Here is a 13,439-nt window from a genome sequence, read left to right as displayed (position 1 = left end):
CTCCTATATGTTTAATATATTATATATTAATCAGTAGAAAAACAAACTCTAAAAATTAGTAATCTAATTTAAGAGTTATTTAAATTTTAGACTACCTATGGATGACTTAATATGATCGTGCTCATAATTGGATGATACCGCATCTTGGTCAATCTCATGGGTTGGTGCATATTATCTAATCCAAAGAAAATAAAAAGTTTTTCATAATATGAAAAATAATACAACACTATGAGTATATGACAACCTCGTTATTCTCTAAATAATATCTTAATGACATCAACCAAACTAACAGTACTAACAAATTCAATAATTTCCGATTGAAAAATGGAAGAGTGGTGGACAGCTTTAGCTTCTCAACCAAATTACCTTTCATTCTCCAAGTGGATTATAAACAGAGTCACAAGAACTACTACAACACGGATAAACTCGTCTTTTCGGCCAAGGCGACCTATCTATAAAAGTCATATTCTTCCCCAAGCCCCCTTAGCCTAAATCAATTTATGTAAAGCCTCATTAAGCAACTCTCCGAATCACTCTTTCACAAAGAAGCGTCTTTATCTCATTCTCTCTTACTTGTAAGAGTAAGACAAAGTTTCAGGCACCGCATTTATAAGCGGAGGAGGAGGAAGCAGAAGAAGCAATTATCGTAGAGCCATGAAGCAAGACCAGAGCAACTGCAGCAGCAGCAACAGTAACTTCTGCAGTAAGCACGTCCGAGCGCCGTGCAGATCGTTTGGTCGGAGATGCAGTATGCTGGTGAAGGAGCAGAGGGCAAGGTTCTACATACTCCGGCGCTGCATCACCATGTTACTGTGTTGGCGTGAGTGCGGTGATCTATAATCGAGCACTAGTTCGTTCATTACATGATGAATACAGTGTGTATATAAGTACGTGTATATGTTGTAGTGTTCAACTATCACATGGAGAGGAAGTTTTGAAATACAATCTTTGAAGCAAGTTTTTATCTTACAATTTTGTTGAATCTCTCTCTCTCTCTCTCTCCCTCTCTCCCTCTCTCCCTCTCTCTCTCTCTCGTTGAATGAATGTGATGATGTTTGGCGATCAAATTAGTTCAATATTTCATCACTTAATATTGATACCGGAGGTCTTTTGCTCCGGATTGTCGATCAGATTACGGGGACTTCTGGTTCCTTTAATTTGAGTAAGTTTTCTACAAGAAAATTTGGTAAATTAATCAAATAGATAGAGAATATGTACCTAATTATTCTCACTCTTTCCACACATGGCTAGTGCATGCTATAGATTTTCATTTTCTACTTTTCACTTTCGGTTCCAGGAATCGTATCCCTAATTAAGTTAATTTACTGCCATTTATCTTATGTATGTGATATTGTACTTATTATGGTTGATAAATGATTTTCAATCATATCAGTGACGAACGTAATATATGAGACTTGCAATTATCACCGCGATGTATACGTACTCCTACCACAAAAGTAATTACTAACGTATAAGTCTTTTCACGATTCTTTGGCCTAATATTAGTACTAGTGCTAGTGGTTCCTAGTCCCCTAATTGATCAATGAGCTGTGAACACAATCTACTTTGCCGAGGTCGAAAATGATATGACGGCTCTGATGCTTATTAAAATCGATATCGTTTCTAATTATGGACTAATTGGTTTTCTTAGTTAGAAGTCTAAACATGGCAAGTTTCTTCTAGTTCTTTTTGACAGAACTAGTTAATTGACCCTATCAGTTCGAAAGCTTATGATTTTCTACAGAAGAAATTAAATAACAAAGAATATAGAAATGCATGCAAATCGACAACAAGATATGGTATGGTCGACCTTCGCTTTCGCTCGTGCGGTTCATATTTTTTTCACTTTTCCACTGTCCCTCTGACTCTGTCCTACTCTACTTTTACTGCTAACAAAAAAAGAAGAATCTGTTCTGTTCGATCTCATATATAAAGGGCCGACCGGTGTAGTCTTTGATCATTCTTACTCAACTAGCTACAACTCATTTAGACGTTTTATCGAGCATCACCATATTTCGCAACATGCATCAGATACAATTACACATACGGAAATCTTGGATCACGTACAACAAGTTTAAAAAAACATACAATTTTATGTTTGTGTTTAACTATGCATATTAGTAGTGTTCATGTGGTTGTATCACTTGTATGCAAAAGTTCTTCTATATTCGTAGTTTTAATACTTAGGTATGTTATCATTAATTTCGATAATTAAATTATTATTAAAATAGCCAATACGTTAAAATACCGATGTTTTAAGTAGATAAAACGTTGCTCACTTGGAAGCATAACAATGGAGTCAATTAGCATGTAGATTATGATACATCAGCTTCGGACAAATTAGGATAAAGATGAGAAGCTGGGAGAATAATTAAAGCAGGGGGATGGATTTCCATGGAAGTAGGACCGGAGTGAATGCATAACACGTGCACGATTCAAAGTAAGGGACTGAATGCAGCAGTAGGGTGTCACATCAACCAGAGGAAGGCATCAAGCAGCAGTGGAATTCAATCAATTCATAATGGTTACTGAAATCAATCTGCTAGATCGTCTTCTTTGGCTTCAAACATGCTGCGTTTGCCTTTTCCTTGTTAATGCAGTGTATCATTCATTTATTTCTTCACCAAATTGCTCATAAAACTTTGAATGAGAAATTCTACAGTACGTACCTCTCATTTACAGATCATTGTGACAACAAAATTAGTTTCACTAACAACTTGTTGTCGATATCATAAATTTAGTTCAATTAAGTTATATTTTGGTTTAATTTGTTGTAGTAAGTGTATGGTATGTAGGTGTATGATATACATGAATACCGTATCGTGGATGATCCCACTTTGTATATTAAACTTAATTCACAAGAAAAACAGGTTGATACTTAATTCACAAGAAAAACAGGTTGATACTTAATTCACAAGAAAAACAGGTTGATATGAACATTTTTCTTTGCTCTCTCTCTCTCTCTCTAAGTGCGTTGGATCATTTTTGGTCTTGTATGTTTCATATATCTATATCTGGCTCTTCTTTATGTTAACGTTGTTCCTTTTTTTTTCTGGTAATGATTTAACAAGCAAAATGGTAACGTCCCAATATTATATATATTTGTGCATCTTAATTAAGGTCTACACCATCGTTGTAATAATGCATTTGCCACCTATGCTCACTCTCTTAAATCCACGTCATATGTCCTCTTGATTAACTATGATTAACCATAATTATTAATATATATTTATAATAATAAATTATAATTTTTTCATCTTTAATTTAATAAATTCTTAATCGTAACTTTAAGATCAAATCATATTAATTAATTGCTCTATTTTTTATCCTATTTAATTTGCATATGTTAGTTGCGTGGTCTATCTACTTCTCTTCTACCGCACGCTCCTCTAACTTGGAGTGGCTTAGGTTTATGCCGTCACATCTTGGCCGTTCTCTACCACGCTGAGGGTCGGATTATGAGGTCGAGCTCTACCTCCTTAATCCATTACTCTTTAGTCTTGACCAACCCTAAGGTTGTAAGTGTTAGCTCACCTCGATTTTTATCCTGTGGCATGAAACAGCCCTAGATTCTAAGGGATGGTGTAATTAAGTTATTATCAACCCTCAATAAGTGAAGTTGGGAAAACTAAAGGTTAGGTGTCGGTCACTACCAACAACTAACATTCTAAAACTGGGTTGAAGTTAAACCAAAGCTTACATAATACAAAGACTACGTACGTTCGAATGAATGCATGTGGAGCCTGCATCGTTCATAATACACATGTTGATCAGAAGGGTAAAGGACCCATTTGCTTTTAGTCTCCGATAAGGTTGTTCCCCTTCAAATGGGTGACTCTGATCAGCCAACCCCAAATCTCTCGAAGACGACTTAAATGTTACTTCTTCTACCTACCAGAATTTCGAATATATGAGTTGCATGTTAGTCTTAGAACTCATTTCGCACTCTTAGGTGATGGTGGTTCCCATTTGGAGTTAGGAGTCATAAGATTTGAGATGCGTTTGGTGAGAAATAAAAGAGCTGAACGTTTATTGTGGTTTTGATTCTGGTTTGCACTGTGCAGTGATGTAGGTTTGCAGTAACTCTGTTTAGTATTGTAAATAGTGATGCACATATCACAACAATGTGTATGTGTATGTATATGTATATGGATAGTATATTGATACATCGCAAACACATGATTTGATGCGACAAATGATAACATTTTGTTTTAAAAATACAAACTAATAACATTTAATCAGTCGTCCAATGATCTTTTATTGTATTAGATTAAAACTTTAATAGTTTCTAAACGGTGAGAGAAAGCATTATTTTACGCCCTGCATATATGAACTTGATAAGGCATAAAAAATAATGTGTTTGAGACATGATAGACGTTGTCTATAGAAATGACTTGAAGAACATCCCACCACACGCATTATATAAGGTTTACAGCTATTGTGAAGATTTTGAGGGAATGTCCCTAGCTACAAAATGTGCTAATCGAGTTGTGCAATATGCCAAATTAGAGTTCTTACAACTTTAGAGCGATAGTTACTATATATACACACATACAAGTATGTTTACGAATAATGAAGATCATTTTGTTGAGTACTACTTGATGACCTATGAGATTCATATACTTTTCGATCTTATATTTAGATCTCGACCGTTTAGTTTGTAGATATATATTAGTAGATCATCCTTGTAAATTTTTGTTCAAATTAAAAATCGTTGAGACATTTATAAATGTGATTTACTCATTATGAATAGGGATGGGCATAAAAAACGGAAATCTCGATCCCGTCCCGAAATTCATAAGGACGGGACGAGACGGAGGTCTAAAAACGTCTGTCCCGTCCCGATCCCATCCCGTTTCATAATAGTGGGATGAGACATGGGACGAATCATTTCTATCCCGCTTCGTCTCGTCCCGTCCCACCTTTAATGAAACTTAAAAATTCTTATATATTTGTATCAAAATGAAACTCATTTATGTTCTTAATAACTCCAAAATTATATCAACTCAAATAATAATGGTAAATTATAATATTTTGAACATAATATGCATTTTTTGTGTTAAAATTTCATTATTGAATGTTATTTTGTTAATGAAAAAGTAAAAATATAAGTTTTTATTTAACTTCAAAAGAAGGTGGGATTTGTCTCGTCCTGTCCCGATCTCGTCCCGTCCCAACCGGGATTAATCTCGAGTAAGATGCATTCTTAAAAACTCTCGTTCCGTCCCGATCCCCTCCCGATTCAAAAGAGTGGGATGAGACGTGGGATGAGCCCCGACCCGTCCCATCCCGTCCCGTGCCCACTCCTAATTATGAACTTGAATGGTTCATGTTTGACATTTTTCAGTTTGTTCACTAATTTGATCTATTTTGATACCTTAACTATTACTAAATTGACTAGAAATTTGTACAAATAATCCACTTATATAGACTTAAAATCTAAACGGTTGAGATGAAAAATTATAATAGAAAAATATATCTAATTAACAATTAAGTCTTTGGTCCTCAATTAATCTTCAACAAGATGGTCTTCATTGGAAAAACTCTCTACGAATAAGTAGCATTCCATGATCTTTTGCCAAGAATTGGAAACAAAAGAGGACCTAATATTGTATCAAAAACATAATGAAAATGAAATCTGAACTATCCCCTGAACTAGATAAAGAGATTAATGCCTTAGTAGTATAGTACTCCATTATTATTGAAGAGTGGTTGCCTACACCATTACTACATGCAATTTAAGAATTGGAATGTTAAGCTAGCTACCGTAGCTAGGAATTTCGATCGAAGCAAAATGTCTTCACTTGCTTGTAAAAATCAACTATGCTACCCCAAAATGGAACTCAATTATATCAGTTCAGGTGGGATTGTCCCCTAGGAAGTTGCTTAGTCTATTCTCTAGCTCCAAATATCATATCACCCAATTAGAATGTCCTGCTAGCTAGTCCAAAGCCAAATGGGATTCACATTATACATGATGCATCGGGTATGCGTTCTAGTAGCCTACAATTTACGGCACTGTAAGGCTCTATGTAGTGAGAATTTGGAATTTTTGTTGAATTTCAAAATACAATATAATTTTGAGTAGGAAAATTCTACAAATTGTACATGAAATAAGGTTCACTATGAATTTCTATACATCAGGTAATAAAATGTAAACTTAAGTACACAAACTTGAAACCCCGACTCATTAAATGTACACAACCCGTTAGTTTGAACGTCACCTAAAATAATATCAGGGGTATTTTGGTCTGCTCAGAGCACCCAACGCTCTCTATCACTCTCCTTGACCTGCTTGCACAATTGAAGTGCCAACACTTCTATACGAGAATTACATGCAAGAAGCCCCAGCTAAAATTGTTCCAAGCATTATTTTTTTGTTCCAAAACTTCAAGCTTTGCCTTCTGGGCACTTCGATGGTTCTATTAGTGAACCCGAACCCGGCCCTCATTCCGCTCCCCGCAGCTCAGGAAGGGTCAATTTGTGCGGTGGAACAATACCAACGCTCCGACACCAAAACAACATTCAAATACAAATCCATAGGCATGTCTTTTCTTCAAGGTCTTCAATTTCGAGCAAACATCAAAGTACTTTGAGAGTACCCAACAAATCACTAACTAACATAGAGTATCATACTAATGACGACCTTATTTGATTTCGAACAACGGTGACATGGTGGAGAGATTACTAGATATGTAACTCAATCAACTATCAAACAACAATTACATATCCTAATGTCTAATAAAACAGCTCTCCAACTATGTTGCCGTCGGACAATAAGCAATCCGACGACACTTAGTCTCACTCTGCCACTAGGCGGCAACAATTATTTGACGAAACAAGGAACTAATCGCATCCGTAGAGCAGACAAGACACATTGAGTGCGCACACAGACACAAAGCCCAACTCGTCCAACAAAACTAATGTATGGACTTATTATACGTAAAACGCAAAAACAAACGACATAACACAGGTAAAAAACTAAACATAAATAGATAAACTTTAAAGGACCTAGAGGAATGCCCCAAAACCCCCCAAACACTTGACAAAGAAAAGGCCCATATCTCAAATATGGCAATGGGGGCCCAATTAATAGTTCCAACCCAAGATCGTTTATGCAGAACCACCGCAACCACACCACCTCCTGACTCTCTGATACGCCGCCGCTCACGAGCTCCGACCACCGCCAAACAGGGTTCACCATTTGAGATCTCGCAGCAACCATCATCCGCCACCTCAAACCCGAACCAAAAGTGCCAATATCCCTGGTGATTAGCGACACAAGAGATCAAACACCTAACGTTCTTTGCTACAAAACCACCGTCCTCCTCCCTTCTTGTGAAATCTGGAGACTTGATCAGCAGCCCACGAACGAACACCATTCTTTGCTCACTAATCCCCCCTGCAGTCACCGCCCTAGACTGAAAATCAAAAACCATGACCCTCATCCATCCCAATCTCCGATCACCACACCCAATCCCCAAGCACACATCTCGTCTGACCATGCGTGACGCACGATGGTGGAGGCCAACATTTTTGATAGATCTAACTCTTTCGTATCTAGTTTAAACATCAACTATCACGAAGGTTGAAACAAGAAGAGACCATAAAAAAGCAAGTTCGTAATTGGCTCTCTAATTATCACAGCTAATATATCGAGAAACTTTCAAGAAAAAGCGAGCCCAATCCAAGATTCATGACCATCCTAAACCCAAAAAGATTTGGGTCGGGTCTCTCGTTACATCATAAAGTGATAAAACACTCAAACATACGAAGGTCTTCGAATATAAACAAGTTGTTCAGGTCGTACCAGCCATTAACGACCTCGACTTTACCTCCAAAATCTCCTAACAGCCTAACAAATCTCTGCAATTTCTCTCAGACCTCTGACCTTCCCTCGCCTCTTTTTTAGCTCCAGACCCTTATACACTCCTATACTTACAGTTGTGTGTATCCACAGACACACAGTATCGTATCAGAGGGTATCAGCTCGCATATGGGTTGCTCCTCCTCCCTTCCAGGTAAAGTTGGATCCTTTACAGCTTACCCTTCTTGGGTTTTACTGTTTCAATCTGATCACTCTTTGTCGGATCGATTTCTTTGATTTCTGAGTTAGATAGACAGTTGGGGTTCATTGGTTTGATTCAATTTTGGGTGTTGAGTGTTTGATTCGAAAGTTTGGTTCTTTATGAAGAATTTGTGTTTGGTTGATTGCAGATAGAGGTTCTGGGCGGTTGGTTGGGCCGAATGGGGAGAACGGTGGAGCTGCAGACGCCAAGAATCTTCGTGTTAAGGTAATCTATATGCGCCCGCGCCCCAATTTATGATACTGATGCCATTTTTTTTAGTCGAAAGTTATAAAGTTTTTAGCTTTGTTCCTTCTGCTTATAGGTGTTAAGTTAGTGTGGGTGTGGAAAGGTGCAACTTGAAGATTGTTGTTTGGCATTTATACAATGTAGCAGTGTGTTTTGACATGCTTCTAGTTTTCTGTATAAAACCGATACATTAGATGTATGAATCCCGAGAAACATAGGACTAGAGACTGTTAGTGTAGTTCTGTTTGTGATGTATGATTAGGTTTCTTTCTGATTGAATGTAGCAAGCGTGGTAGTACTGTAGTAGGCAGTGGTGAGGACATTGCATGCTTCAAATTGATTGCGAATGTTTAGTGGAACAAATGAATTCCTAGGAGAACATTAATAATGAGAAGCATTTAATAGCCCCGTATGGTTTTCCCCTATATAATCTTTACAAATCTCCATTGAAGTAAGAAATGGAAATGGACTCCTGTGACAAATTTGTAAAAGTTTGATGTGAATTGAAATATATAAAAGAAGCCTATTTTCCTTTGCTCGCATTCTTCTTTATTCCTACTTGGCTGAACAAAAGAAGCAGAGGAGAGGCGGTTTCTATATATACCTTGTCATTTTTGTTATTCTTCAGCTAGTTTTGCTGGGTGATTCTGGTGTTGGTAAGAGCTGTATAGTCCTTCGTTTTGTTCGTGGACAGTTTGATCCAACATCCAAGGTAAAGACACTTTTGCTGCTTATATTATATATCAAAGTTGAAGTCTTTTATTCAAAAAAAAAAAATCCATATTGCTCCTTAATTTTGGGCCTCAAAAAGCCTCTATCTATAATTTCCATAGAAGTCATCTATGATGCTGCGTTTATATAATTTCAGGTGACTGTTGGAGCCTCATTCTTGTCGCAGACGATAGCTTTGCAAGATTCTACAACAGTCAAATTTGAGATATGGGACACTGCTGGCCAAGAAAGGTATTTTTTGCAAAATATTTCATCAGTTCTTTTTGTTTCCGGGACATCTACCTTCCCCCTCTTTATTCATCCTTGGATAAAGCTCTTTTAATGCACTCTTTTAATATCACTTGGTTGATTGTATCCTATTCAGGTATGCTGCACTGGCCCCCCTTTATTATCGAGGGGCAGCAGTGGCAGTCATTGTATATGATATAACAAGCCCAGACTCTTTCAACAAAGCACAATATTGGGTCAAGGTATCTTTTTTATGGGTCACGTAACATTTTGTCATTGTCTTTTCCTTTCTCTCTAAGCGCTTTTTCTTTCTCCTTACTAGAATAGTATATCCACATGTTATGGGTTCCACATTTAGCGTGCCACCGCGAATGAAACTACCTAATAAATTATAAGGCTACAAAATGGTTTCATTGACAGAGTTTTCAGCTCATTGAGCGAGCATCAACTATAGTTTCTGATCAAAGTTAAGTAATATTACTTCATTTTGTTTTGTGGACTTTTACATGGGACTGTAGTATTGTTGAGATATAAAATTTAGTCATTTCTTAATCAAAATTGGTATTCTTATGAAATTTACTGTAAGAACCAAGAAAAGCTTTGAGTTTGGTTGACTAAGCAGCTCTCTGGCAGATTGTTTTTTATGCTCTCAGAATCTTCATTATCTGAAGGAAGTGCATTTAAGCTATATTTGATGCACATTGTTGGCAATTTAAGCACAACCAAATGTGCTAATTTTCCTTGATAATATCTCTCGGTAGATAAATTCCTTACACAGTTGACTTTTGTGCGAACAATAGTTGTATCATCTGGTGCTGTTAATAACTGCTTTTTCGCGGTGCAAGTTTCCTATTTCCCAATTGATAAACATTATCTCTCAACAGGAGCTGCAAAAACATGGAACCCCTGATATTGTCTTGGCCTTGGTTGGTAACAAAGCTGATCTTCAGGAGAAACGTGAAGTTTCTGTTCAAGTAAGCTCAATACAACTTAATCCAATGAATCTTCTTTCCGTAGATTACAAAATAGCTTCATCACATAACTATAATAACACTGTTCTTTTGTAATTTGTAAAGGATGGTATGGATTATGCAGAAAAGAATGGGATGTTCTTTATCGAGACATCTGCAAAGACAGCAGATAATATTAATCAGCTGTTTGAGGTAAAACCTGATCACATTTACCTTTTGACTGTGCATCACTTGTATTGTTGCTAGGTAATATGTTGTAATTTTAGGTAACCTGCTTAAATACTTTATATATTGTAGCTAGTCTCATATGCAAGAGGAAAATCTGACACTTCTGATTTGGCAGGAAATTGCTAAGCGTCTACCCCGTCCAGCTTTATCATCATCGGCATCATCACAGAACCCATGAAGCTGATTAATTTGAAGAAGAAAAAGTTTGTTGGTGCTGTGGAAATGTATGGTTACCGTTCTGTAATTTCAAAATTTGTGTATATTGTGAAATAGTCGGTAGCTTTTAATTTCCAGTGGTTTCTGTTGGAATTTTAGTATTACAATAATTTGCATTGGTGACTCCTGACCGCACTAGGTCTCCCGATAATTACGTGGTTTGAGTATATTTAACTATAGCACTGATAGAATTATTACAAAATGCATTCGTGTTCCAAAAGATATCGACCCTAATTTCCATGCATGCATGTCTTCCATAATGCATATAGCTTCATTCCAACAGCTGATGCAATAAGATCTACGTCACATAATGCCAGAATCTGAGACATATGAAAGAGCAATTGGTTACGTCTTTGATCAAAAATCTCTTATCTTATCATCTGATTTGAATTGCACAAAAAAATTCTGTGGAAAAATTCTTCTAGTCCAAGGTCTATGATGCAGTATTTATTTAATAGATTTTTCTCTATTTTGGTATCCAAGAGTAGGGCTCCTCAACGGACCGGGCCGGGTCTTAGTATATTAAATAAGTGACGAGCCGGGCCGAGTCGGGTATTTTTACAAATATGAATATATAAGCATGCCCACCTGAAATGGGTTTTGCAGGTTTTGAATATATAAGCATGTCCAAGGTCTTTTTTTTTTTTACCTATTTCACTCCTAATTAACTTGGTTTTTTTTTTTCCAAATCATCTATCTATCTATCTATCTATCTCTCTCTCTTCCAAAACTCGATTCTAGTTTTGGTCTCTCGCCGCCGTTGGTGAGGCACAACTGAAAAGCAACACTAGGACGATGTCGACGTCGGATCTATAAGGACAATACCAACGACACCCTCTCTCCCCTTGACGCGGCGATCTGAAATCATTTTACGTCATTGCCGTTTTTCCAGTGTTGTCATCGATGATTACATCCACATCGGCAAGCATGGTAGTGGTGAAGTGAGTGAACAACGTTTGGGTGGGAAGGTAGAGTTGGTGGTGGCTTCGGTGGATGAGGTTATTGACAGTGAGAAGTGAAAGAAATCGATTTGAGGACTTTTGGAGGAAGTGTTTGGGCTTGTGATTATGCAGAGCGAGAATAAAAGAAAAGAAGAGAGTTGTTAGTGAGGTTGATTTGAAAGTGCATAAAGTTAATATTTCAAATGATAAAGTTGCAATAAAAAAGTCAACTTTTAGTTACCTGATGAGTTACTTAAGTAGTTACATGTTACTTCAGCAGCTACATTGTCAGTTACTTGAATAGTTTTCAGCTTTATGATCAGTTACTTTAGTAGTTACCATACTTGATAGAGTTACATGGTCGATTACAGGATTGTTACTTACGTAGTTACCTGATTAGTTTGAGTAGTTGTATGACCAGTTACTTTAGTAGTTATATAATAGTCACTTCGATAACTGTTTGAGTCTTCCAGACGTTGTGAGATGCGAATTATGTGGTCAATTACATAATTAGTTACTTACATAGTTACATGACCAGTTACTAAAGTAGTAACATAGTAGTTACTTTAGTAATAGTTCTGGTAACTACATTGGCATTAAGTAACTATCTGAGTAAGTATATTGACATTAAGTAATTGTTCAGATAACTGTATGCGGATTAACAAACTGCCTCAAACTAGTCATGATTAGTTATCTGAGTAGTTACGTAACCATTACTCTGATAACTATATTGGCATTAAGTAACGGTCTCGGTTACCTGTATTGAAATTCAATCAGTTGGTAACTTTCTTTGTAACTATATGAGTAACTGTTTGGTAATTGTGTTGATGGCAACGGCTTGACCTCGGCCTTGGCGGATCCCGTGAACGTTTTGTGCTTGTTTGGTGCTATGTGGTTAATATGTAGTTCAAAATGGGTAAAGTGGTGGATGCAAAAAATGTGTTTGGTAGAATGCATGAGAGAAAATCAGTTTTGTGTGGATGATCGTTGAATATTCTTGGGTTGATAAGGAGACATGCATAGATAGTTACTAAGACAGTACAATTATTAACACGGTTATCTAGCCAGTTACCCATATAATTACTTAACGTCAATATAGTTACCAAGACAGTTACTTGATGTTAATATAGTCATCCAAACATGTTGAAGTAACTATCATTCAATCTGGCATTGTAATTATCCTTTTGTTCGTTGTAATTGTTGTGATTATACTATTGTGACTGACATGATGTCAACTATTAAGTAGATTTATGACTATTATTGTAACTATGTAGAATCATTATATTGACACTTGTAACTATGCATGTAAGTATCAGTTACAATAATAGTTACATGCATGTAATTATCATTTACAAAAAGTTTGCAGTTACAAAACCAATTACATAAGTATCACTCAATTACTTGAATAGTTACATAAAAAGTAACTTAAGTAATCTAGTTACATTTCTAGTTACTTGACTAGTTAGGTAGTTACTTATATAGCTAGTTACTTGACTAATTACCATATAACTTTCATGTAATTCGCAAACTAGTCACTTAAAGTAACATTATGAGAGATTAACAACATATACATGTAAATGTTGGGTAACGGTTAAAATCTCAGTACTCCAAGTATAGACTATTTTAAGGAAATCACTGCGGAATGGTTGCATTTCCTCTACTTTGTTGTATCTCCCAACATTGCACCTATGAAAAAAACAATATCCATATTTACCAAACAGTTATTTAATAGAAACACAATTACCTACACAGTTACTAATAAGAAATGAAAGGGCAAATCATTTCTTTCACACAAAAAATCCTACATA

General features: G+C 36.4%; 1 protein-coding gene across 1 annotated transcript; it reads left to right on the top strand.

Annotated features, from left to right (window-relative positions):
- The first annotated feature begins 7,805 nt into the window (after positions 1-7,805).
- On the top strand, positions 7,806-10,857 carry LOC126801944 (ras-related protein RABF1). Its single transcript, XM_050529442.1, has 8 exons — positions 7,806-8,021; positions 8,218-8,294; positions 8,944-9,027; positions 9,184-9,278; positions 9,412-9,517; positions 10,160-10,249; positions 10,352-10,438; positions 10,590-10,857. Exons 1-8 carry the CDS (start codon positions 7,997-7,999, stop codon positions 10,650-10,652), a joined length of 627 nt encoding a protein of 208 aa, XP_050385399.1. The 5' UTR covers positions 7,806-7,996; the 3' UTR covers positions 10,653-10,857.
- Positions 10,858-13,439: the final 2,582 nt, after the last annotated feature.

The sequence above is a fragment of the Argentina anserina genome, chromosome 7 (assembly GCF_933775445.1).
Source record: "Argentina anserina chromosome 7, drPotAnse1.1, whole genome shotgun sequence".
NCBI lineage: Eukaryota > Viridiplantae > Streptophyta > Magnoliopsida > Rosales > Rosaceae > Argentina > Argentina anserina.
The sequence above is the reverse complement of the archived record's forward strand: the minus strand, read 5'-3'. Positions and strand labels throughout refer to the sequence as shown.